Source organism: Zonotrichia albicollis, chromosome 21, assembly GCF_047830755.1.
Source record: "Zonotrichia albicollis isolate bZonAlb1 chromosome 21, bZonAlb1.hap1, whole genome shotgun sequence".
NCBI classification, from domain to species: Eukaryota; Metazoa; Chordata; class Aves; order Passeriformes; family Passerellidae; genus Zonotrichia; species Zonotrichia albicollis.
Genome location: NC_133839.1, coordinates 4,604,414 through 4,628,534, shown reverse-complemented (window position 1 = coordinate 4,628,534; position 24,121 = coordinate 4,604,414). Strand labels below are relative to the sequence as shown.

At 46.4% G+C, this 24,121-nt stretch overlaps 1 protein-coding gene across 2 annotated transcripts in view; it reads left to right on the top strand.

Annotated features, from left to right (window-relative positions):
* The window catches only part of ASTN2 (astrotactin 2), a 352,662-nt gene that overhangs the window by 296,603 nt on the left and 31,938 nt on the right, over positions 1–24,121 (top strand). For both annotated transcript variants that reach the window (XM_074556304.1, XM_074556303.1), the window contains one exon: positions 22,923–23,064. In XM_074556304.1, the coding sequence (XP_074412405.1) occupies positions 22,923–23,064 (142 nt within the window). The remainder of the gene's footprint in view (positions 1–22,922; positions 23,065–24,121) is intronic.

Genomic DNA, 24,121 nt, shown 5'->3' with positions numbered 1-24,121 from the left:
ATTCACTTGACAGAAAAACAAAATTCCAGCGTAATTTTAACCAGCTGTGGTGGGAGAGTGAAAGGGAGAGAGAGGGAAGGGGAAGGAGGGCTGGGAGTGGGGGTAGAGCAGGAAGGGAGGTGGGAGAAGGGTGGTTGGTGCTCTGGAGAAGCCCTGGTGTGGGCTGGGGACAGCGGGGACTCTGTGTCTGCCTTCCCCATGGTGGCTGTGGCCTCTTTGCTGTCACAGGGGTGGCTTTGTGCAGCTGAGGCATCACTGCCATTGTCTTGGAGGGGTGATGGGCTTCACTTCTGGACAGAGCAGATCCACACCATGACACCATGCTCATGTCATCTTCAGTGCCATAGTGGTGTTAAAAAGATGTCTAAAAATCCAGCTGATGTTTAAAAATAACAAAAAAAAACAAAACAAAACAAAAAAAACCAAACAAAAAAAAACCCAAACAAAAAAAAAGAAAAACCAAAAAAACCCCTAAAAAGCAAAAAACAAAAACCAAAAAAAGCAAACAAAAAAAAACACCTAAAAGAGAAAAGAGACCTCCATGAGTTCAATATTAACTTCATTTTTACATTCTTCGGTAGTACAGGATGAGGATAGCATGTCCCCTAAATACATAGGGCAAAAAAAAAAGAAAACATTTAGTTTCAGTATGATTTTAATTTAAAATTTATTTTAAATTATATAAAAGTATATTTTACAGTGAAATAATGTATTTTATACATGCAAATGTCACGTGTATTTTGTAGGTGTAATTGGAACAATGCAAATTTAAATTGAGTATGAGCTACTTCTCAGACTAGCTTTGTGAGAGTACATGTTCAGGATTTCAAAAGTTTGGGAACTTACAAAGAGAGATTCTTTTCAATAACCCGAAATGTTTATAGACATTTTTATTACATTTTATTATGTTTCCCATCCCGTTTCCATTTTAGACTGCATGTACCAAGCAAGTCAAACATCTGATGGATCTGGGGACTCCTGTTTGAACCCTATTGCTATGTAATAATTTTTCCAGATCCATAAAACATAAGCACAGCCTCAGCCTCTTCAGGAAGCTGCTGCTGAAAAGCTCATTGGAACCAGGAAGATCTCAGGCATACACAAAGCTGTGCCCGTGTTGAGAGTTTGCAGGATGAGGACAATGTGTTATGATGCATAAATGTTGGTAAAAATGAGTTCTTGTAGGACATAAATTAAGGAGAATGTTCACACCATTTACAAGGCAAAGCTGCGCTGTTCATGCTGGTAAATGTACCCAACTGAATGCTGTCCTGTGGGGAGCAACATCCTGTTCAATTGAGGTGAAATTCATTGGAGATAAATGAGCTGAGCATCCTGAGATTCCTGCTGATAATTTCCATGGAGGTATAACAAGCATTCTTATTTTATTTTGTTTTACTTTTTAGAGAGGAGCAGCACAGCATTGTGTCACGATGTTTGGCTTGGTGAGGGCTCCTGTGGGCAGCAAATTTGATGGAGGCAACAAATGGGGTGTGGTGGGGTCGGGCTGGAGCAGGAGGGCAGAAGGTTGGTGAAATCTCCTTTGTTTGTGCTGCACAAGAGCCTGTGGCTGGGGCAGCTGTCCAGGATGTCCTGCAGCATCTCGAGGTGGCTGAGAGTCCCTGTTCCTCCTGTCTCCCCACACTGTGCTCTCCTGTTTCCCCAGTGCTGCTGGGGAGGTGTGGTTTGAGACAGGTCCATGTACCCATCTCTAAGTGTGGCAGTTGAGTCTGGGACCTTCTGAAATCCCCAGCAGATACTGATTGTCCCATGTACGGTGTCTCCACAGAGCCCTGGACTGTGTGCCTGCCCTTCTTTGTCTCTAATTTCTCCTTCCTGTGCCTCACATGGTTCTTGACTGAAAAATGACCCAAGCAAGCTTCATACAATCACTTTTAACTCAAATATACATGACTGGCTTCATTTCTTTTGGTTCTATATCTTTTTTCTTCATTTCTTTTGGTTCTATATCTTTTTTTCTGCTCCTTCATGGCTGGGGAAGACATGAGAGGACTTGGGGAGGTCAGCTCTGTTGTACACAGGGCTGTTTTAACTACAGCAACATCTGTTCAACTCAGTCCTGCTCAGCACCCAACAGGTTCAGGATCAGAGAGATTGAGACATGGCAGCAAATGAGTTGGGATGCAAATTTCCCATGGATTTCTGAGGTGCCCCTTTCCTCCAGCTGTTGACATCACCACTTCTGGAGATGCTGCTGTCTTAAATATGATTTAATGGGAAAAAACTGAGCTTACATGTAATGTGTCTAAAAGGATCTGCGTTCCCCTGGGAGCACGGAGGTGTTGACTCTCTCTGATCACTCAGTCCTGGGCTCTCACCCATGGGTAATTATTCTTCCATGCATGATGCACAAGGCCAAGTTCTGCTGGATCAGGAGGACGTGCAGGTGGGCAGTGGTCAGCTCTTCACCTCGTGCTTTGTACAGCTGCTGCTGCAGCCACTCTGGTTTTCTGTCTAGGGAGGGTCAGAGAAGGGAAAAGAAAACCTTGATGTAACTGTCCCTCTTTTCCCCGTTCAGTAGCAGCAGTGATATTCACAATCCATTCCTGCTGGCGCCGAGCTACCCTTGATGGCTTCTCACAGGAGCACTCAGGACTTTGGCTCAGCCCGAGGGGTGACACAAAGCAAAACACTTTGTACCTCAGCCCACAGTGATCCCTGGATTTGGAGCCAGGCTGCTGTGGTGACCACCTCCCTCGGGATGCTTAAATCAGCTAGGCAGGGACACATCATCTCTGGTCTCTCAACTTTTTCCCAGTTGCCCTCCCCCATCCCATCTCGCTGCATGTTCTGTGCGGATACCTACCACTCCCAGCCAGTAATGACTTCCACATGGGGCTGGACCTTGTGGACAAATCCCCTGTAACAATAGGAAATGTTCCTTGGTCTCTCATTGTGTCTGTCTTTGGGAAGGAGGAGAAGGCGTTGACGACAAGCCGAAGAGCTCTGATATTCCTCCCGGACAGCTGATTAATTCCATCCTCTGCATCCGCTCCGGACCATCCCGCCCCGCCCCGCGCCTTCTGCTTTTTATTGTTCTCTCCACCTGGCTCCCTCTGGCAAGGAAGCCGATGGGAGTTTGTGCCACGTGGAGCTCCAAATGGAAAACCCAAACTGCAGGAGCCTCCTCTCCCCCCGCGGCCCAGGCCCAGTGGCTCTTGCTGGAGGAGGAGGAGGAGGAGAGGCTGCACCTTCCTCACAGCCAAGTCGGAGCTCTGGAACGGAGACGCAGCATTCCTCCCCAGCACGTCTGCTCCTGCCTGGGAGAGACCAGAGCCTGCCTTTTCCCACTCCTTCCCCCTCCATCAGGGCAGCTCCTCTCTTTGCCACAGACTCACTCTCACACTCAGACCTTCTTCCTACATAAATGGGCACATTCCTCCTTAGAAATGTCCAGGATCATGCCAGGATCATGCCACCCTTGCTGGCTAAAGAATTCCCTGTGCTCATTCCTTCTGCTCGTGTCATTTGTTCACTCAGAGGTGATATGGGCAGTGTTGTGGTAGCTCATACATGCACAGGGGTTTGCACACTCCCTCCCCACAGCTGAGCTTCACCTCCAGTCCTTGCCATTCCCTCCCACCAGACTCCTGCTCCAGCCTCACCGCTCAGCTGTGATCCATGGAAGAGGAGGGAAAAAAGAGAGACAAGGGCATTTTGATTATGGAGTTGATTTATTAGAATCATTTTAAAACACAAAGCCATCTGTGTGCCTCTTCCCCATCCAAGATTTATAAAAGATGAAACCATCCATCTGACCCCCAGCTCTCCCTCCCTTCCTCTTCCCCCGCCTCATCCTCGCCTTCCATTCTCCTTTGTGGCTCTCTTGCCAAAACACTTGCCCATACTTAATTCTCCTCCCAGAGAGACAATGCTTTGCATTCTTGCATTGGAAGCCAAAAAAAAAAAAAAAAAAAAAAGACAATTCTATTCTGTCTCTGCTCCACTGAGTTACTTTCCCAAGAGTCTGTGTTTAAAAAAAATAAAATAAAGGAAAAGGCAAGTTGGTGCTGAAAGGTGCTGGAACATCATTGGGGGGGGGGGTAACTTTTCCATTCACTCCACATATCAAACAGCCAGTCCCCAGGCGGGGCGTGTGGGACTGCAGCCTCTTCCAAAGGGCTCACCTTTAGGGCGGAAAGGCACTCTTGGACTCTGTCTCCCATCCTTCCTTTTGCTCCCCTTTGAGGGCCTTGGCTCACGCCCCAGCTTTCAGGGGTTGAGGTGTGCTGACAGATTCTCCAAGTCGGAAGAGCCAGAGGCTGATGTCCAGAGCAGGAGGAGAGCTGAGGTCCAGGTTTCCTGGACTCGCCTTGTGACAAGCAGGAAGAAGCTCAGCCCTCCTCTTCCTCACTGCTCTGCTTGAAGTCAGTCCAGCATCCCTGAGGCACAGAGGAGCTATGTTGAGACCCCTCTTGTCCAGGTTCCGCCATGACCAAGTCTTTTCACCTCTCTGTGCCTCCATGTGTTCCAGATCTCCAGTGCTTTAGGCGTTTCTGTGGCCGCCAGAAAAAATTGAGGACTTTTATGTCACCCTTCTGACAAGGTTGGAAGGTTGGAAGCAGATCTAGAGCTCTGGAGCTCCTGGAGCTAAAGGGAGTATTAGCATGCAGTTAAAGGAAGTTTGAAATTACCTAACGCATGTTCAGCCTTTTCTTATTTACACATCAGGGAAGCATTTTCCTCAGTTTCAGCAAATTAACTTGTAGCCAATGTCCAGCATTCAAAGTCACAGTGACGGTGGGAAAAGGCCACGGGTGATGGTGATCTCAAATCTGAACAGCACTGTTTTGACTTTGATTTTATTTGTGTGTTCTTGGGTACAAACAAAACCTTTCTGGGGTTTGTAACTATTCTTTTGAACTTCATTTTTCCATATAAATCTCATTTTTATGTTGTTAGTGATTCCCATATGAGATCTGACATTTGTTATTTGATACTGGCAGAGGAGAATGAAACCTATTAGTGGAGGCTCATGGGTTCAATAGGATCCCAGGGAATAAGAGCAGGGCTTGTGAAAAGGCCTGAGGATTTAGTGTCACTGTCATCTGCTCAAGCTTTTGAATCTCTTTCCTGACCCCTTTCTATCCACAGAATTGTCTGTCTTCAGTTTTCCTGGTTCCAGGTGTATATTAATTGAAGCTGATGACTTACCCACTTTGTTGGACACTAAATCACCCAAGTGCTGAGTGTCCTCCAGGACCTCTTCACAATTCCCTTATGCCTTAGAAAAAAATAGCCATACCCTCATGTATTTCTTTTGGAAAGAGGCAAAAAAAGAGTTTTACTAAGAGCACAAAACTGCCTTCGTTTGTGTGGTGCCTCTTTGCACCAAGGTTTCTCTCACTCCTCTTCAGGAAAGACATCTTGCAGAGGAAAAGCATTACTTATCTGGCCTACAATCTATCAGGAATGATAGGAAAGAGCTGGAAGTCATGGTCTTTCAGGCCTGGAGCCAAATAACTCTGCTTAGACCAGCCATGACAGGAGTCCAGCCAGAAGCTTTCCCACACCTACATTGAAATACCTGGACATGAGGAGGTCTTACAGGTGATTCCCCCATTTACAGATCCCAAAACCAGTGAGGTCTTATAGTAGGATCAGAGTGTAGATATCCCTGCTTGCTCCATGAACTCAGATGGAAGAAAGGGAATTTCCAGGCTGTATTCTGGACATGCTCAACTTGCCCCCTTTGCTATCTCCTGAGCGCGCCATTCATCTGTGCATCCGGCCAGCGCTGCTGTCTCGTGGATTAAACAGCTGCCACGTCCCACCCTCGAGGCAGCTGTGCCTCAGGGCTGCCTCAGGAGCACAGGGCTCTGTGCCCTGATGCTGGTCCTGCTATTCCAGCAGGATGCTGCCCTGCCATGGGCACAGGTTTAGCTGGAGGGATGGGGCAGGACTGTGCCAGGCCATCCCCTGGTCGTCCTTCACACTTTACAGTCTGGTACAGAGATGCCTTTTCTCCTGATTTTTTTTCCTTTCCTTTTTTTTTCTTTATTTTTCTCTCTTTTTTTCCTTTTTTTTTTTCCTTTCCATTGGTTGTTTGGATTAAGGGGCCTTAAAGGGGCCAGACATTTTTTGTGTTCTCTCATACCCTATAAATAACCGGCACCTCTCCAGTGCTCCAACTCCACCCTTCAGTTGCAGATTCCACTGTCTAGCTGCCACTGCTCTGCATGGCCTTTCACACTCTTCCTTTTTTATTTAATATGGAAATATTAGTAAAAAAAAAAAAACCTTGCTGTCACCAATGCTCCAAGAGGAGGAGGGGGGAAAGGGAGAGAGAGGTGGGAGCTGGGAGGAAAGGACACAACCAGCCAAAAAAGAGTATCCGAAGGAATGTTCTTCTCCCTCCCAGGTTTACAGCAATGCCTTTCCATCCAGAGTCATCTGTTTTGTTTTCCTTCTCCCTCAGCCTGAGTGTGCTGCTGCATTATCATGTAATGTTGCTTAATGGGACGAAGGCTTCAAGTCGCCTCACGGACCGCAAGCATAGCCCAAATTCCAGGCCAGCAATGTCCTGATGCCTGCGGTGTCTCATGAAAGCAGAAGACTTGCAGCCCTCTGTCTGCCCCATGAATGGTCGGTTGGGATTTTGTTTTTTCCTTTTTTTCCTCTTTTTCCTTTTCTTCTCTTTTTTTTCCTCCCCAAGGGCATGCCGCCACCCTATCCGGGCAGGGATTTTGTAACCGCCGGCATATCTGGGAGGTATGCATGGAATCTTCCGAGAGCTTGGTCAGTCCTCTGTGGTTTCCTTTGAGCAACTGCCCACCCTGCCAGCTCCCACCACCCCTTCCCAAGCCCCCTGACATGCAACCGGTTGCGCCACTCGTGCCAGAGTTTCACATGACAGTTGTCTCCTCTGGGTTTCTCTCTGTTCCTTCCTCCTGGCACGTTTCCTGATGCTGGTGAAGGAGCAGAGGGTGGGAGCCCTGAAGACTGAAGAAGCTGTCTTGAAGACCACAGAGCAGACACAAATAAAGAACAAGCTGTTACTTACCAAATGTCCCAGTTTAGGGAGTGAGGTGTAAGTCCCACTTGGTTCTAGGTGGCACCAAGAATTTGAGTGAGGGAAGTGGGATACTCCAGCAGATGAATTTCTGACTTCTTGCTCTGTGGAGTTATTTATTTTTCTGAGCACCCATCTCTGTCACAGGGAACTCTTGTAATTTCCATTTAGGGCAGGCAGAGTTGAAGCATACAGCCCTGGAGAGAAGAGTTGGATTGAGCATTGCTCTTTGCCTGGGCTTTCCAGCCCAGCTGGTGCCCATGGGCCAGGGTGGTGAGCTCTGACCTTGTGGGTGCCAGCTCTTATGGGGCAATGCCCATGTAGCTCTGCAGATGTGCTGTTGGGTTATGCTGTCTGTGATTTTGTCTCTGAGTGGGTGGCACGTGGGCCTGTGGGATGGCATCTGATGGTCCTCCACCCTCCTGCCACAGGGACTCCTTCCACTGTCCCAGGTTGTTCCATGCCCCAATCCAATCTGACCTTGGACACTTCCAGGAATGAGGGAGCCACATTTCTCTAAGCAACCTGTGCCAGGGCCTCACCACCCTCACAATGAAGAATTTCCTCCCAATATCCCATCTACCCCTGCCCTCTAGCAGTTTGAAGCCATTCCCCTTGTACTGTCACTTCAGTCCCTTGTCACAAGTCCCTCTCCAGCTTTCTTAGAGAAAAAACACCTGCCTCCAAACACCCAGCCCTAAGTGTTCTGTATGTTCAGCTTTTCCCTGCCCACCACATCCTTGTGCAGATGCACACTGTCTCTATCACCTCTCTGGGAGCCACCAGCTGTCCTATCACCTATCCCTGCAAGCTGCACAGGATGAGGTGTTACCAGCAGACAACCTGAGGAATGACTTTTGTCAGTTAATCCGGCTTTCCTCCCCTCCTTCTCTTCTATTTCCATCCCCAAAGCATGGCAGAAAGCACCAGTCACTGTCAGGTGGTTTCCATAGGCAGGGTGACATCAGCTCCTTTTCTTTGGGATAGTGCTTTACTGCCATGTTTTTGGGCCTGTTTACATTAAAAGTAGCTTTTGAAAATGGTTAAGTAATAATTTGTTAAATTTGGCCCTGAGGTGCTCAGTTTAACAAATTCTTATTTATTTTTTATAAGAAATACATGCAAAGAGAATGGAAAATGGCCAGGTTGGAGCAGGCTGGGTGTTAATTCCAGTTCAGTGTCACCACCATTTTGTGGTCATGGTTCAGTCATGTCCTCCTTTGCATATTAATTAGACTGATGGGTCAGTAAGTGTTATAAGCACAGACTTGGACACTGGTTGTTTTTTTGCTTCTGCAGCGTTGCTTTTGCAACATTTGTTTAGTTTTCATTCAATGCATAAAATATGGAGAGAACAAAAAGCTCATGCACATTGCATCGTGTAATTAGACGAGTAACCAGATGTTAATTAATATATGAACATCGTTTTTATTTCCAATCGTCTGGCTGTGGTTTGAGCAAACCTATGTCCCCCAGCTGTTGCTACATGAGACACAGCCAGAGCAAAAACAGAGCTCGGGTTCAGCTGCTGTGTTCCCAGAGCACAAAGCATTGCCCCAGCTGAAAGAGGAGATGCTTTGGGGATGTGCTGTCCCCAGACATGACACAGCACTGTGACATTCTCCTGCTATCCAGTGGAGGGCAACAGGGGACACGCTCACAGCTCTCTCCTCCAGCCACTTTGGGAACCCAGAGGTGCCCTGGACTTTCCTCCTGGGCACCACAGCCCAGTGGGATTCCAGCTCCTCTTCATTATGGTCTCTGCTGGTTTTGTCTTCTTAAGTAACATGAAAGAATAGTGATTGCTATTAATATCAAACTGGTTTAAAGCTTCTGTTCTGTTTCCTTGATATATAAATGTTTAAAAATGTTATCTTAGCTTCTTCAAACACTTACTGCTGATATTATGGTGGTTTTAAACCTAATGGTGGTTTAAACACCGGCTATGTGGCTCATGGATGAGTCCCTGGAGCTTTCCAAAATTCAGCCCTGAGCAGCCAAGCCCTGTGTCCTCATTTGGTCCCACTTTGAAGAGGCTCTGTGATTTTCTGTCAAGGGAAAAATTTTGTAGTGGGCCGCCACACTCAGTCTTTTGCTGTCAAACTATTTGATTCTTCCTAATTTCACCTGGGAGATCCTTTTAAAGATATCCAAGAACTTGCTTTCCTTTTCTTCAGTTCCCATGTGTTTTTTTCTGAGACCAGCCAGTACATCCAGGTATTCCTCCTTCTCCTTCTTTGTTTCTGTCTGGAGAAGTTCCTGCTAACAAAAGAACTATTTTATGACCATCTTTAACCTAATTTGCATTTTTTAAATATTAAAATTCATTCAATTTCATTGCTCTAGCCCTCAAGTTATTTTAATTCCTTTTGACTGATCCCCTGCTGCCTTAATAATGCACCACTTCATCGGTGCTAAAACTATTGCTGTATTTCCAGTGAGAAATGAGATTGATTACAAGGCTGATCATTGAGGAGCTCTGGTAGTGATAACTCAGTTCCCATCACTCTCTCCTCAGCATTGCCCATTTTCATCTGTCCCTGCTCAGTCCCTTACCTGCTGTATAATTCTGCTAATTCCCATCTTTTCAAGCATAGCTAATAATTACCTGTGTCGCATCACGGTGCCTCTGGATACCCAGATAAATGAGATTGTACCTCAGCTCTCCTGTCTAGGGAATGAGCTGTCTCGCTGAAGAAATGCATCAGGCTCATCTTACACAGTTTACTAAACCTGAGGTTTTGGTTTATTCTCCTTGTCTTCATCTCATTAAAAGAAGGGGGAAAAAAAAGAAACAACAAAGGAGAAAAAGGGATCTATAATGACATAAATTTCTCTCTCAAGGCTGCACCTGTGTCTTGAATATCAGCAAGGAAGGCTGGGCTATCCAGCCTCTTCGCCCATCATGTGTCCATGGAAGAATTTAATTTCTCCTAACATCTCATCTCCTGCTAAGCCAAGATGAAAGCCCAGGACTCCCTCAATAATATCTGCAAACTCCCTGACACTCTTTCACTTTTCTGCTTTTCCTTCCCTCTTCCCTCCACCCCTCCCTCCCTCCCAGTAGCTGGCACAAGGAGAATAACAGTGGAATCACCCACATTGCTGTGGTCTGTGCAGGTTTGTCTCATGTCTAAAAAAATACTAATAAGAAAAATGGAATAAGAGGTCATTGACAAACCTGGCAAATATTTGCCTCTCCTTCTCTTTCCAGCCACCTGGCTCCCACAGGAAAATTTTGCCCTCAGACCAGCGCATTCAGGAAATAAACACTTGGTTTATTATCCTGGGGGGGAGGAGGAGGAGAATGAAAATAGCATTAAGGGCCTGAAGTCCACCCCTCACATTTTGGGTGGCTGGAGGCAACTGCCACCTTGAGCCATGGCTTTTGTCTGTGCCTTCCAGTCATAAGTTATCACAGAAGTGGCCAGCATGGCTTTGAATGGTGCCCATGAGCCCACCTTGATGACCTGGAGTGCTTTTCCACATTTGTGGAGGACCTGTGTATCTAAAAAGCTCCCAGAATTAAGAGAGTGAGGCTTCAAGCTGATCACTGCACTTGAAAAATTGAAATTGAAAAACTGAAAGCAGCAATGGGCACAAGGAATGAAGAGAAGGAAAACCAAGGATGTAACAGTGGCACTCAGTTCTCTGGCCCAGTTGACAAGGTGGGGATTGGTCATAACATGGATTCAATGATCTTGGAAATCTTTTCCAATCCTAGTGCTGGAGAGACCAGACCTGCAGCTGGCAGGCTCCAGGAGTGGGACCAAGGCTGGTTTATCCATGTGTGTCTGTGGTTCTGTGTGTGTATATATATATGTATGTGTATAAAAAGTGCATGTGTGTCTGCGTGTGTGTGTATTTTACTATGTTAAGCCATAAACTGTATGGGTTAGGTATGAATTAGAACCTTATAAAATGTGTTTACTCATTCTGCGTAACTCAAAGCAGGGATTAAACAGTAGGAAAAACTGACCGGGAGAATTTTCCAAGCAGAAAAAGTTTTACAGCTCTCATTGTGAAGTGCAGAGGGAGGACTTTTTTTTTTTTTTGTTCCCTTTTTTTTTTGTGTTTTTGGGGTTTTTTTGGTTGCTTTTTTTTTTCAGGGTAAGTATTTTCTGTTTGAATTTTTATGGTTATTAGATAAAAGGAGGGTGAGGAGGGCAGCTGAAGAGGAAGGAGGAATGGAGGAATAGCAGGAGAGCATTCTAGCAGGCAGAATTCACCCCAGGTACCTGAGCCTCATATTCTCCTCTCCATCTCTTGTGACAATGTACTTTCTATGCCAGTGGCACCCAGGAGGGCCTCCCCATGGCATGCTGTGCTCCTCAATAGGCCCTGCTTTTCTCATCTCCTTGGAGGCACCTTTTATAGGGAAAACAGAATCACATAATGCTAAATTTAAAGGGAATGGGTGTGGGAAAGGAGCAGTGGAAGCAGAAGAAACAGGGAGATGAGGCTCTCAGTGAGTGAGCATCTCAGGAAGGGGAGAAGAGAGAGGGGAGCAGGAAATGGGGATGGATTGAAGTCTTACAGACTGTTGGCTCTTCTTGTCATAAGGAATGTCTGGACAAAGCACCCAGTGAATAACCTCACCATTAGCAAGTGAGACATCCTAGGTCAGCTGAGTGATGTTTGATAAGAGCAAGGTGTCTTGCAACATGGAACCATTTAATTTATTATTTCCTTCTCTTCTTTGATACAACTTTGGTTCTGCATCTTCTGTCTGGTCTCTTCTACCTTGTAGTTCTTGCTGCCTTAGTGAATCATCCCTGTCTGCAGGACCTGTGATCCTTGTGCAGTTAACAGAGCCTGACTCATTCTCCTCTACATGTTATTTCCACAAAAGGTTGGGTTTGGGTTGTTGGGGTTTGGGTTTGGTTGTTGGATTTTATATTTTTTTTTTCCACTTGACTTTATGAACATTTTCCAGGGGAATGGAGAAAGGGAAGGGAGAAGAGAGACCTGAGAGGGTTCATTGTTTGGGCAATTTTCCCTACTGCTAAATGTCAACATCCTATGCTTGATGCTTCGGATATGGAGTAGCAGGACTTCTATTTCAGGCTTTGCAAGGGATGGGAGAGACTCATCTTATCTCTCCAACATGGCCCAAGTGATGTTTGGGTTCTATTTAGGGATTTGAAGAAAAGAGGGAAGTGATAACCTCACTGCACGAGCTCTGGGTTGGGTACCTGGCCCTGGCTTCCCTCGTCAGCACAGATCCTGGAACAGCCCTGGAATCCATTTACCACTTGGCTTAATCCTGCTCTGCTCTCTCTGGAAATCTGTCTTTTGTCATCCGAGGGGTCAGATGCTGCACAGTTGCTGGCGATGACACGTCCCCAAAGAACCATTCTGGAGGGATCAGTGGTCCTGGGCGTGGGAAGTGTGCCCAGATACCTCACTTTGCCAAGGACATTTAGGAGTCAAAAGGCAGTTCCCACCACAGAGATGGACTCCCAGGGCACATCGTCCATCAGATCTGACTACTAACATCTCCCCTTCTCCGTGGAGGACAAGATTGATTTGATGTGGTTTCTAGGATGACTTAAAATTGGGACCAGAGGGCATTGCCATGCCAACATCCTGCTGTGTGCCTCTGGCAGGTGTCCTCAGTGCCTGGAGGTTACACACTTGTAAGAAAGGATTCAAAGTCCTTTAGGAATGAAAATCAGCTGTTAGTGGTGAGAGAGCTGGATTGGGCCTCTGGTTATAGCCTCAGATTTGCCTTTTCCCTGCTGTGTTAGAAAAGTAATTTCTCTACACCCCTTCTCCTTTGGCTCTGGTCTGTCCTGACTCTGTGACACAGGTGTGGCACAACTCGAGTCTTGGTTGAGGGGTGTAAATGACATTCTCAGAGGTATTAATGGCTTATGTGGAGTCTCCACATGTCAGACACCTCATTGGCGCTAGTTTGGCGCTTGAGATCACCTCAGTTTAAGAAATTAAGGATTATATTGTGTGAGCAGAGGGCCTGTGCAGTGGGGCAGGAGATCCTGTCTTGCCTTGCAGTCTTAGTGAAGAAGATGGAGGGATTGCTGAGGTGATGATGGGTGCTGAGGTTGACTCCTCACAAACAGGAGAGTCACAGCTCTTTCCTCATTTCTTGAGCCTTCTAATGGATGAAAACTGTGAAGAAAAGTGTTAACTCCATTATTATAAAATCAGTAAGTGAATGATTAATGAGCTGTGTTAAGAAAGCTGCTGTGCAGGTTCTCCAGTAATTTAGGTAATTCCTCGCTCAAGAACTGATGTCAACTCTTGCCTATTTTTAGTTCTGACCAAGTGGGTCTTTTCTAGCTTCTGAGCTGGGTCAGATAATGGCTTATTTTTTCAGTTTTATCTTGGTATTGCCTTTGGCTTCTCTTGTGATGCCTGCTTGGATAGATGGGGAGTTATGGGAAGAGGCACAGCCAAATGAGAGGCTTTCTCCTCTGAGTCTGAGGTAACAACGTATCTACAAAAATATTTAGAACTCACTGTGTTTGCACAAGTTTTAACCTCGGTTCTGCAAGCATGTACATTAGTTTATCTGGCACACGAGTGTAATGGAACAACTCACATGAGTAAAGCTAAACATGTGTAAATGTTTGCAAGATACGGGTCAATAATTCTTTGGAAATCATAGCAAACCAACCCTCTATTTTCTTACACAGTGCTGGTCTCTAGTCTGCCTCAGACAAGTGATCAAGAATATCTGTAATAATCATTATGGTGTCCTTGTTCCAAAGAGCTCACAGCCAGGATGCAGAAACTCAACAAGTGTAAATTGTTATTGTTCCATTGACTTCAAGGGAGCTACAGGAGATTTTATGAGCTGAGGACCTTCCCCCCATTCTCAAATGTTCAAAACTGCAGAGGAGGGCCAAATAAGAGGTCTGCTTCCATGCAGGTTCCTCCATAAGGACCAATTTTTTAAGTCTTGGTTGGATAGCAGCCTGCAGGTTTGGCTGCAGTTAGGTTTGCTGAATGCTTCAGAATGTGCTGGTCCAAAGTCTTATCACTAATTCATCAGCATCTCTGCACATGACCTCTATTTAGAATAAATGGGGCCAAAAATATTTAAATATTTCAAATATTCAAAGAAGACTTTCTTTGAATTTTTTGCCATTACATTTAGTGGTTTGGTCCAATTTCCAGGACCAGGCTGTGAAGTGTAAGAAGGGACTGGGAACAGGGTCAGGCAATAGTGACAATACAAAAGCCCAAAAATTGCACTTTCCCAATAAATGCAAGGAGATATGAAACACAAAGCAGTTGATGACTTTTCACCATAGGTTTACATGAATTTGATTTGACAGATTACCTGCCATAATTATGGTTTTAGCAATTAATTGCACGCTGAGTTTAATTCTAGGGATTGTTCCTTTCCTTTCCTACTGGTCTGGTATTTCAGTATTTGAGGGCCTTTCTTTAGGAAGCTTCACAGGATTTGTCCACAGACATAGTTCATGGTGAAAGCTGCTTCACTTCAAATTTAGCCATCTGAATCCCAGCAGTAAGATGGAACCTCCCAGCCCTCTGGACTGGTGAAGCTCAAATACTCCTTGGTGCAGTGTTTGCATCCAAAATTTAGTAGTCATTTTCAGGTAGGAGCTCATTCCCCCAGGAACTACAAAAGTGCCCTGCTGCATTTGAGGAGAGTGAGATTATTATTCAGGTTTTGTTGCCTTCTCTGCAGTGTCTGACACATCAGTTTGTGCTGTAGGAAGTGACTCTGGGGCTGGAGCAGGGCTGGTGGGATTCCTGGTAAACATAAGTCCATGCAGTCCTTGGATGTGCTACAGGCTGCCAGCTATGGGCCTTGGGGACCACAAGTGTTCTGGACCTTTGGTGCATTGCTAGAAATCTCTAATTTCAAAGAAGCTAAATATGAAAAGAAAACAAGAATGAGGGTGGGAATGAGATCTGTGGCGATGAGAGTGAGAACTCTCTCTGTGGTGATGGACACTAATCCTCTGCCAGACGAGAAGGATCTGAGCTTTGCTTTGTGCCTGCACAGCTCCCAGTACAAATGGGCTCCCACTTTGCCTTGAAATCAAGCAACTATTTTAACATGCTGCAGAGCCCCAGACAAACCCCAGGGAATAGAGACATTCACTTGGACTCTGCAGCGTGCTAATGTGAGTACGTGGCTCTGAGATTGGAGCTGGCTCATGCCTGGATGTCTCTGAGCACAGCAGAGTCAGCTCGTGTCTGGCTGGGGGTGACCCTTAGCAACCTAGTGAACCTTGAGAAATCCTGGAGGGCTCACAGCACAGAATGAAATGCTTTAATTCCCCCTCTCCTCCACCAGCACACTGCCTTTGGGATGCGTTTTTACATCAGTGAAAGCATTTTTTTCTGAGGTCTTAGATATTGACTGTGAAAGACCTATGATAAGCAGTCCTTGAAGAGCTCAGATGAAGGAGCAGGGAGTCCTATTGATGACCCTGAGAGAAGAATACACTCATGATTAACCTTGTGCATCATAGAACATTGCAACTCATGCAAATTAAGATCCTTTCCCTCTTTTTGACTAGCTCTCTTGATGAGAACAGCTCATCTTTCAGTTCCACTTGGTGACTCCATGCAAGTTCCAGCCCTGAAGAGCACCAGTGAAGGCATTTAAGTGACTTCTGTGACCCTGGAATGCAACTTTTGCTCTTAGCTCAACTAAAGCCTTGCTCCTTAAATTTAACCATCTACAAGTGCTGTCTTCTTCCATCATCAGAGGACCTGGTGATGAAAACCTAGAGGAGATAGAGGCTCAGAGGAGATGGAAGCCCAGAGGAAAGCTCTTCATCATTATTAATACAGGTCTGGTGGCATACACACACAGGAGGCACATTCCCCCAAAATTCACAACTTCCAAAAGGTGAAGCTGTTCAGGGAACTGGAGTTTGCACCTTTGTACAGGTTGGGAAGTGAAGCACAAGCTGTGCCTGAAGTTGCAGCATAATCACTGACTTTTCTGCCTCAGCCTAGACAACCTGTGCCCAGACAGAGAGATTCATGATGGATGTCTCTTTGAGAAAAGCCATGGCAAGGAAATTATTTCTGAGGCTACAGGGTTTTGGGGTGTGGGATTTAGGCTCCCATCTAACAGGAGAGGCTGGTGTGCACGGATGCTCACAGAATGTGGGCAGAAAATTTTTAGTAATAACTGGGTCTTTTTTATGTCTTTTATAATCTGGAAAACCATACAGGGAAGGAGGTTTTGACATCATTCCATCAGGATCAGTAGGGATGGTTTGCTTTTAATGATCTAGGCAGCGAGACAGACCATCTGCTGATGTAAATCGGAACAGCTCCGTCGCCTGAAGTTATGTTACACTAATTTAAATCAGCTCATCATTTCCAAGACAAACCAACCACCTATCACTGCCTGCCCCCACTGAGTGCCAGATCCAAAGCAAGTTAAACCCAGGTACAACCTCATGGTGGAGGAACCACCCTACAAACCTGTGCTCCGCATCCACTCATCCAAAAACCTGGTCCAAGCCTTCTGCTCACAGCCCTCCTCTGGTCCTCCCCTCCTTCAAGGGAAAGCCCCAAATGAAGAGGAGGATGAGGCAAGGACCCCCAAAAGGTGACAGACTTGGAGGGTCGAGCATGCCATTTGTTTCCTCATTTCAGGAACCAAAACCTGGCAAGGGGAAGTGGAGTAAGGTCTCTCTTTCCATCTGCTGCGCTGGCATTGCTCTGGAGGTCACTGCCGGGGACGGAGGTCCTCGCTGGGCCCCATCTGCCTTCTCTTGGCTCCCTCATTTATGCCCACTTGGGCCTCTGACATTCTACTCTGTTTTTCTTTCCTTGAAAATGGATCGGGAATTGGGAGCTGCTGTGCAGGAACGCGCCTGTTCCCCATTACAGCTCCACCGGGGCTGTAACACGATCGTGCCTGCTCCATACCCACACAGATATTTATTTATCCATACAGCCTTTCTCCTTGTTTTCATTAAGTTAGGCAGAAAAGGTTAATCTTTCTTCTGCTAAAGCTTCAAAACCAACCAAACTAAATAAAATATGATTTCTTTCATTTCTTTTTTAAAGGACACTCTCTCTCTTTTTTCTTTTTTTTCCCCTTAAGTACCAGAATGAGGTCACAGTCAGAGATGCCACAAGAGTAAATTGAAAACAGGTTGAAAAAAAGCAAAGGGGAGAAAGACAGGGAGAGAAAACCACAATCAGGGGAAAGCGCCTGGTAACGTTGCAGGGTTGGTTTCATCCAACCAAGTAAAGAAGCTGTCAAGACAGAGACATTGGTGCCTTCCTACTTTCCCCTTTGTGCTCTTTCTAGGAATCTTGAAGGTGAATGGCAGCAGGGAGGTCTCCTCTCATCTTAATTTCCACTTTGCTTTGCAGCGCCTGGGTTTTCTCCGTGCTGCTCTTGGCACAGGCACATGGGCTGAAGGTGTGGGAACGCCTGTGAGGGTCCCAGAGCTTCCTTTTGCTCCTCGAGCCTCCTGGAGGCTGCTGGCCTGGCTCTCTTGTTTAGTCTGGTTGAACTGAGCGCCGCAGCTCGCCCTGTCCTCGCTGGGATGGTTGGTGGGTGATTCATCCAGCCTGCTGTCCGCAGCTGGCACGGCCGCAGTGGAAGGACTGAGGCAGGCTGAGGCTGTTGGATGCTGTGTGCCAGTGCTCTGAGCCTGCTCCCAGCCATTTCCACTCCTCAGCCCCTGTTCCTGCCCGTCTGAGCCTCCTGCCATGGGAAATGTGCTCACTGGAGAGCACACTGCCAGCTCAGCCTTGCAGACAGGCAGCTGAGCTGGGGATGTCCTCCTCCTCCAGAGATGGAACTGAGTTCCTGGGTGGTTATCTATTGGGGAAGATGAAACAGGAGAGCCTTATAAATATGATTGTCTGGATAAAGATTCTGAGAATATAGAAACTATAAGCAACATGGAAATGAAAGCAAGTTTTGAGATACCTCAGTTACTGAACAACTGGAAAACAATGGTGTGGTCAGCTGAAGGTGATCCCCTTTTGATGGAACAACACCCTCTGCTTGCAGACAGGCCCAAGGGTCAGAGCAAACCCTACAGCTTGGCAGAAGGGGTCCAAAGAGGAGTTTTTAGGGTTTAAAATGTAGCACAGTATGGTAATGTAATTATTCTTATAGGCTGTATGGAAATGCTATAGGATTTGTGTATTGTACTAGACTGGTTAGTGAGAATTAAAATATTCAGCACGGAAGAAGATTTATTATATTGTAACGGGAACCTCACTCTCTTACCCTTTTACTCTCTCCCCCTCTCTTCTCTCGGGCCTGCTCTGAGCTGTGTTTGGCAGCTCCCAACAGGGCCCTGCACCCAGGCCCTTTGCAATAAACCCCAAGTTCCAGCCCTGGCTGCAGAGATCTCTCGTCTCCGTCCGTCCCCACTGTCCTACCCCCCAACATTCCTACAGTTATCCCAGAGTGCCACCAGTGGAATGACCGCTGGCTATGCCTGCTGTGGCCAGGAGAAGTCTGCAGAGCTTCCTGTAATGGGAACCCCTCTTCAAGCTCCAAGCTTGCTGTTTTTTTCCTCTGTTTTAAGGGCAGCCACACCACTGGAGTCAGTGTAAAAGATGCTTAGAAAACCAAAAAGAGGAGATTTGCCAAACTCCACAGTCATGCCTGTGGATGAGGATGAGGCAGTAGCAAGGGGAGAGAAGGGAAATGCCACCTGGAGAGAGCTACATCTTCCTGACCGTTATTAGTAGAGCAGAGATGGATTTTCAAAAGCTGCCTGGGAAATGGATGGTTTGGGGTATATGAGCCCTGGAAAGGCATGGAAATAAGGGACAAGAAAGTCTTGCAAGGATATTAACTCCTTGCACTTAGGAGTGTCAGCATCCCATTGCTGAGCACAACTGCCCCGTCATTTGTAGTCAGTGAGCAGCAAGTGACATTTTTTGCTCTGTGCACAGCATTTTCCATAGTGATATGGAGCTCTGTTCTGGGTTTTTACTACTGAGAAGTGAACACAGGTGAGGCATCCTCATAGGAGCCAGTTATTTGTCCTTGATATCTGTAACAGCTTATTGCTTTATTTAGTGTGACATCAATTATTTATTACTATTAATGAAGGACACAGATGTCTGTCTGGTCAATAAAATATCTCCTACTCCACAGAGATGATGTACTTAGCTATCATTTACTCTGCAGAGAACCTTTGGATTCTTTCTGAAATTTAATAACACGAGCAAAGATACTCAGGCAATCTAGAAGGTTTGTGCTTCAGGGCTGCTTTGGGAGGCTGAAATCCTTCTTTATATTTGCTGGCGGGATGTGTGAGAACACAAGTCCAGATGGGAAAAAGAAGCCCCTTTGCTTTCCATCACGAGCTACTTATCCATGTAATCCCTTTTATAAAGTGATCAAACTCCTTCCTAAAAGATGGTTGGGTTATTTGCCCTTTGCAGAGTAGACCAACCATTTATCCATGTCCAATTTACATCCTCTGGCCATTACTGCCCATTAACCTAACTATTGCTTTTCCATCTGAGTGCCTACCCTGTGATGTGTTCACAGTCATGTGTCTCTGTTTGGCCTTTCCATCCCCCCCTGTTTTTATTAGGGAATTTGGGCTTTTTGTCCTTTCCCTGTGAAATCTTCTCTCCTTCTTTTCCTGTGCCTTGCTCTTGAGCACAGTTGAGGAATGCCGTGCACTGAGTCCTCATGTGGCCTCATGCAGCTGGGTCAGTGTTCTCCGGCTGCTGCATGATCCCAGGATCATTTTTTCTTGGTAGGGCAACATTACTGGTCAATCAAGTGGCCCAAGTGTCCAAAGCCAGGTTGGAGAGGGCTTGGAGAAACTTGGTCTAGTGGAAGGTCCCTGCCTGTGGTTGGGAACGAGGTGAAAGGGGATGATCTTTCTTGTCCCTTCCAATCCAAACCATTCTCTGATTTATGATAATTCTCTCACCATTCACCAAAAGCAGCAGTTACTTTAGCTCTGTTCCACTGACAAAATCCCAATATAAATCTAGGGAATAACTTGTTTTCTCCTCCTAAAGAAGGAAATTTCATTCCAGCTTCTCTCAGAACACTGAGGACTGAAGGGTCTCTGCCTTCTCTTTTGTGAGATGAACAAATACAGTCTCTGTGTGCCCTGCTTTTCCAGGGGAGAGCAGGGAATGGCAGCTCCTTGCACTGGCTGCAGGCTGACAGCTCTGGGAACCTGTCCTGTCCCCAGGGTGTGCTTTCCCTGTCTTTGCTCCATGGTTTGTGATCTCACTGCTGCTTGTTCAGGTACAGAAAAACTCCCAGCCTTGGGGCTGAGCTTCCAGCATCTTTGTTAGCATCTATTTTCTTGTTTTCATAAAAACATCTTTGCTTTGCAGACCCAACAAGAGAGGAGAGTTCCCCAGAGGTTCGGGACTGAGCAAAAAGCACCCTCTTGCTTTGAGGATTTTATTGCAAGGGTTTTGTCTCAATCCAAGTGGAGACACTGTTGGCAGACCCTGCAATCTTCATTTCCTCCTGTGCAGGGGGGACAGAAATGCACTCCATTCCCTGAGCAGGTCTGATCCATGGCAAACCAGACCACTGTGGGACACACACCTGCTGCTGTGTGTCAGAGCAGTGCTCCCTGCCAGCCTGTTCCCTCAAAACTACCCAGGAAGACCGTGGAAGAGGAGCTTTCAGATGTTAGTGCATGTCCTAGACAAAGTTAGCTGTGCAATTTTAATCATAGAATGGTCTGTGTTGGAAAGGACCTGAAAGATCATCTCATTCCACCCACCCTGCCTTGGGCCAGTCCTGCCCTTCCACCAGTCCAGGTTGCTCCAAGCCCTGTCTAACCTGGCCTTAACACATTCTTTGAGTCAGTGGTTGCACATGACATTTTCCATCTCATTTCCAGTCTCCTGCAAGTCTGGTTCCACCCTCTCCCAGTCTCATCCCTTGTGCTCCCTGGCACAGATATCCTGGCTGATCCTCCTACCTGGGGGCTGCCCAGCCCAGATCTTGGACTCCAGGTCCCCCTGGCCTCACCCAGCTCTCACTGCAATCTCTGCCCAGCTATTTTCTCTCCTAGCCATCCTCATCTGCTTAGAGGAAGGTGTGAGATCCCACAGCATTCATCCATGGGATGATCTGTCCCTCCATCTAGCTTCTTCCTGCTCAGAGGGGAAGTTGCTTGAGGCTGGAAGAGCCTTAAAGCCCTTTGCTCTACTTCAACAGCACATTCTGGTCCTGAATTGGTGATTCATCAGGTTTGTAAGCCATGGCAGAGTCTGTTCCCAATGACTCCTGGTGACAGGGAGTTCCCCAATCCAGCCCAATGCTGTAGGAAAAGGGATGGAAATGAAAATTGGAAATGAGTAATAGGGGTTTGTTTGTTTGCTTAAACCATAAACCCAGAGCTGAGGGACTTGTTGAAGGCTGGGCAGCGCTCGTGACTTCCAGGCAGGGATTTTCCTGCTGCCAACCCAACCTGCCTGAGTTGTCTTGGGATTTGGGACAGACCTGGGTCCAGGAGCTGGGCTGAGCTGCAGAGACTGGTGACAGACCTGCCTGAAAAAGTTTGGAAAGAACAAGTCGTGCTGGGAGCATTAAAATGAATAATTAAGGCTTGGATTCCTTCGGGGAGGAAAAGAATTTATTGCTGCTCTTTTCTCTGGCCAAGGGGGATATTTGTTACTGAGTTGTGTGCTTTGAGACAAGACGCAAATGCGGTTTAGGGGGCTGGGGACGGGGGGATTTTTTCTTCTACCTGGATAATTCAGCTTCACAGTGGGATGTTCTGGGCTGGTTACACCACTGGTTTCCTTAGGGTCTGTACCAAGAACTGGTGCTTCATTTCAGTGCTCCTCAGTCACTTTTGCCATTAGAAAAAACAAAAGTGCTGAGAAGGGAATTCTCCTCCTCCCTCTGCTGCAATGTCTTGACATTTCCACATGCACAAGATACCCAGCACGGCAATCTGGGCCCAGCTTGGCTTTCACTAGCACAGCTATCACCTACAGCAGCCTTGCCCCTATTCCCACCACTGGAAACAGGGCACAGCCTGGGCAATGCTCTGTCTTATTTTCCTCCGTGGTACCTCAGGCTTTCAGTTACACCAGTGTGAAATGGGAATTAAATGCAATGAGCTCTAACCAATAGACAGGCTGCCCACTGCGAGGAGACAGGTCGCACAGCAGTGGACAGTCATGCCCAAAAACCTTAATAAATGGAGCATTTTCAGTTTCAGCTGGGCCATGATCTGAGTGTTTAATAGGCCTTATAAACCAGAAGACTAAAAAGAAAGATTTTTCAGTATTTTTAATTAGTGTGTTTTTTTCTTTGAGTGCTTATAAAAAAAGCAAGTGTTCTTCAACATGACTGAAGGAGATCCAGTCAGAGCTCCAGGAGCTGGCAGAGTGCAGATGAAAGGGAATGCAAAGCTACTGGGTGTCATTAAATTAAATAAAAAAATAAAAATAAAACCATCACATTCAGAGAAATTCTACCCAAGCACTAAAAATGTATTTTTTGCTGTTAATCCAGCATAGCAGAAACACGTTTGCTGTGGCAGGTAATGTTTGGAAAAGGCCATGCTTAAGAGCTGGACATGCAGCAAGGGCAAGGATCCTTGTTTAGCCAGGCTTCCAAATTTTCTGTATCCCAGCTCTGGGTGGTGTTTCTGCAGTGTCTGCAGTGAGGCCACACGTCCCCTCTGTGCTGTGATTGCAGCTGGCCATGCAGTGACACAGCCCTGGCCCCCATCCCTGCACAGCTGGTGGCCCAGGTGTGTTTCCTCCTTGCTTTGCCCACAGGTGACATTCTCCACACAGACCTGGGACATTCCACAGCCAGATGGAGTTTGCTGATTGTGTGTCCTGCACAGAGATGTTCCTTCAGTGATTTTAAAGTGGTCAGCAGTAATTCACACCTGTGTTGATGTCTGGTCTTGCTCCTCTCTTTGCTCTGCAGGAGAATCCTTGAGCTTTGCAGATGATTTGCTCTCTGGCCTGGCAACCTCCTGCGTGGCAGCGGGTCGGAGCCACGGAGACGTCCCTGAAACCAGCCTCTACTCAGTCATTTTCAAGTGCCTGGAACCAGATGGTCTGTACAAGTAAGGAGAGACACGTGGGGAGCTGCTGGGGGCAAGGAGGGATCTCCAATGCTGTTATTGAGTTGTTATTGACCTTTTTGGTCAGCACCAGACACAGGGCAAATGGTCAGACTCTGCCTGATGCTCTGGGTGTTACACACAGCTGGTAAAATGGAAAGGAACTGTCTGCCAGTGCAGTGCTGGAGGCACTGGGAGTCTGTGGGACACTCCTGGATAACTCCTACTTTCAGCATTCTGGGTTTCCAGGTCCATGCCTGGTGGGCAGGGTTGTCTCTGATGGATGAACTAAGCTGATGTGGTCAGATTGGAGCAAGTTGCCAAGTGCCTGGTGGGATGAAATAGATGTCAAAAGTGTGACAACATGAAATAGATGTCAAAAGGGTTTATAAGTTGCTGTTTCTCTTGGTAGGACATATTTGAGACCAGAAAGACACCAAATCCTTCTGCCCACTGCCCACATATTGTGGACATTTGACTCTTCTGAGATACTTTTTGGGGGTTGAATTTTCTGTTTGAATCTTGTGGATTCATGAGTTTCCAGAGCAAAGGGATAATATCAAGATCTGAATTTTAACTTCTCCTTTAGAAACATTTGGACAGGGTCTGGGCTTTCCAATCTGGCTCATTAGCCAGGGCATCCTCTGTCTTGAGAGGGATATCAGGAGTCAGATCAGTAAGAGAGGAAAAACAGAGCAAAGAGGCAAGGAGACAGGGGAGAGACAGAGTGAGCAAGAGAGAAACACCCAGGGCTTAATGTCAGAGTGACTGCAATAATTAAAACACATTTTGTAGTGAGTAATGAAACTTTTTATGGGACCACAAAAGCATTTAAAGTGAGAGCTGGCAAATAGTCTGTCAGCGAGAACTTTTTAAGACCTTGATTAATACTTTCCCTCCACCACCCCCCAGTTAAGTATGTTGACAGCCTCCAAAGCCTTTATTGCACATCCCTGGAGCAGGGCTGTCTCCAGGAGTGGGCTCCAAGTGGTACCCCTTGCCATTTAATAATATCAGACATTTTCTTGTCGAATATCTATAATGCATAAATATAATTATT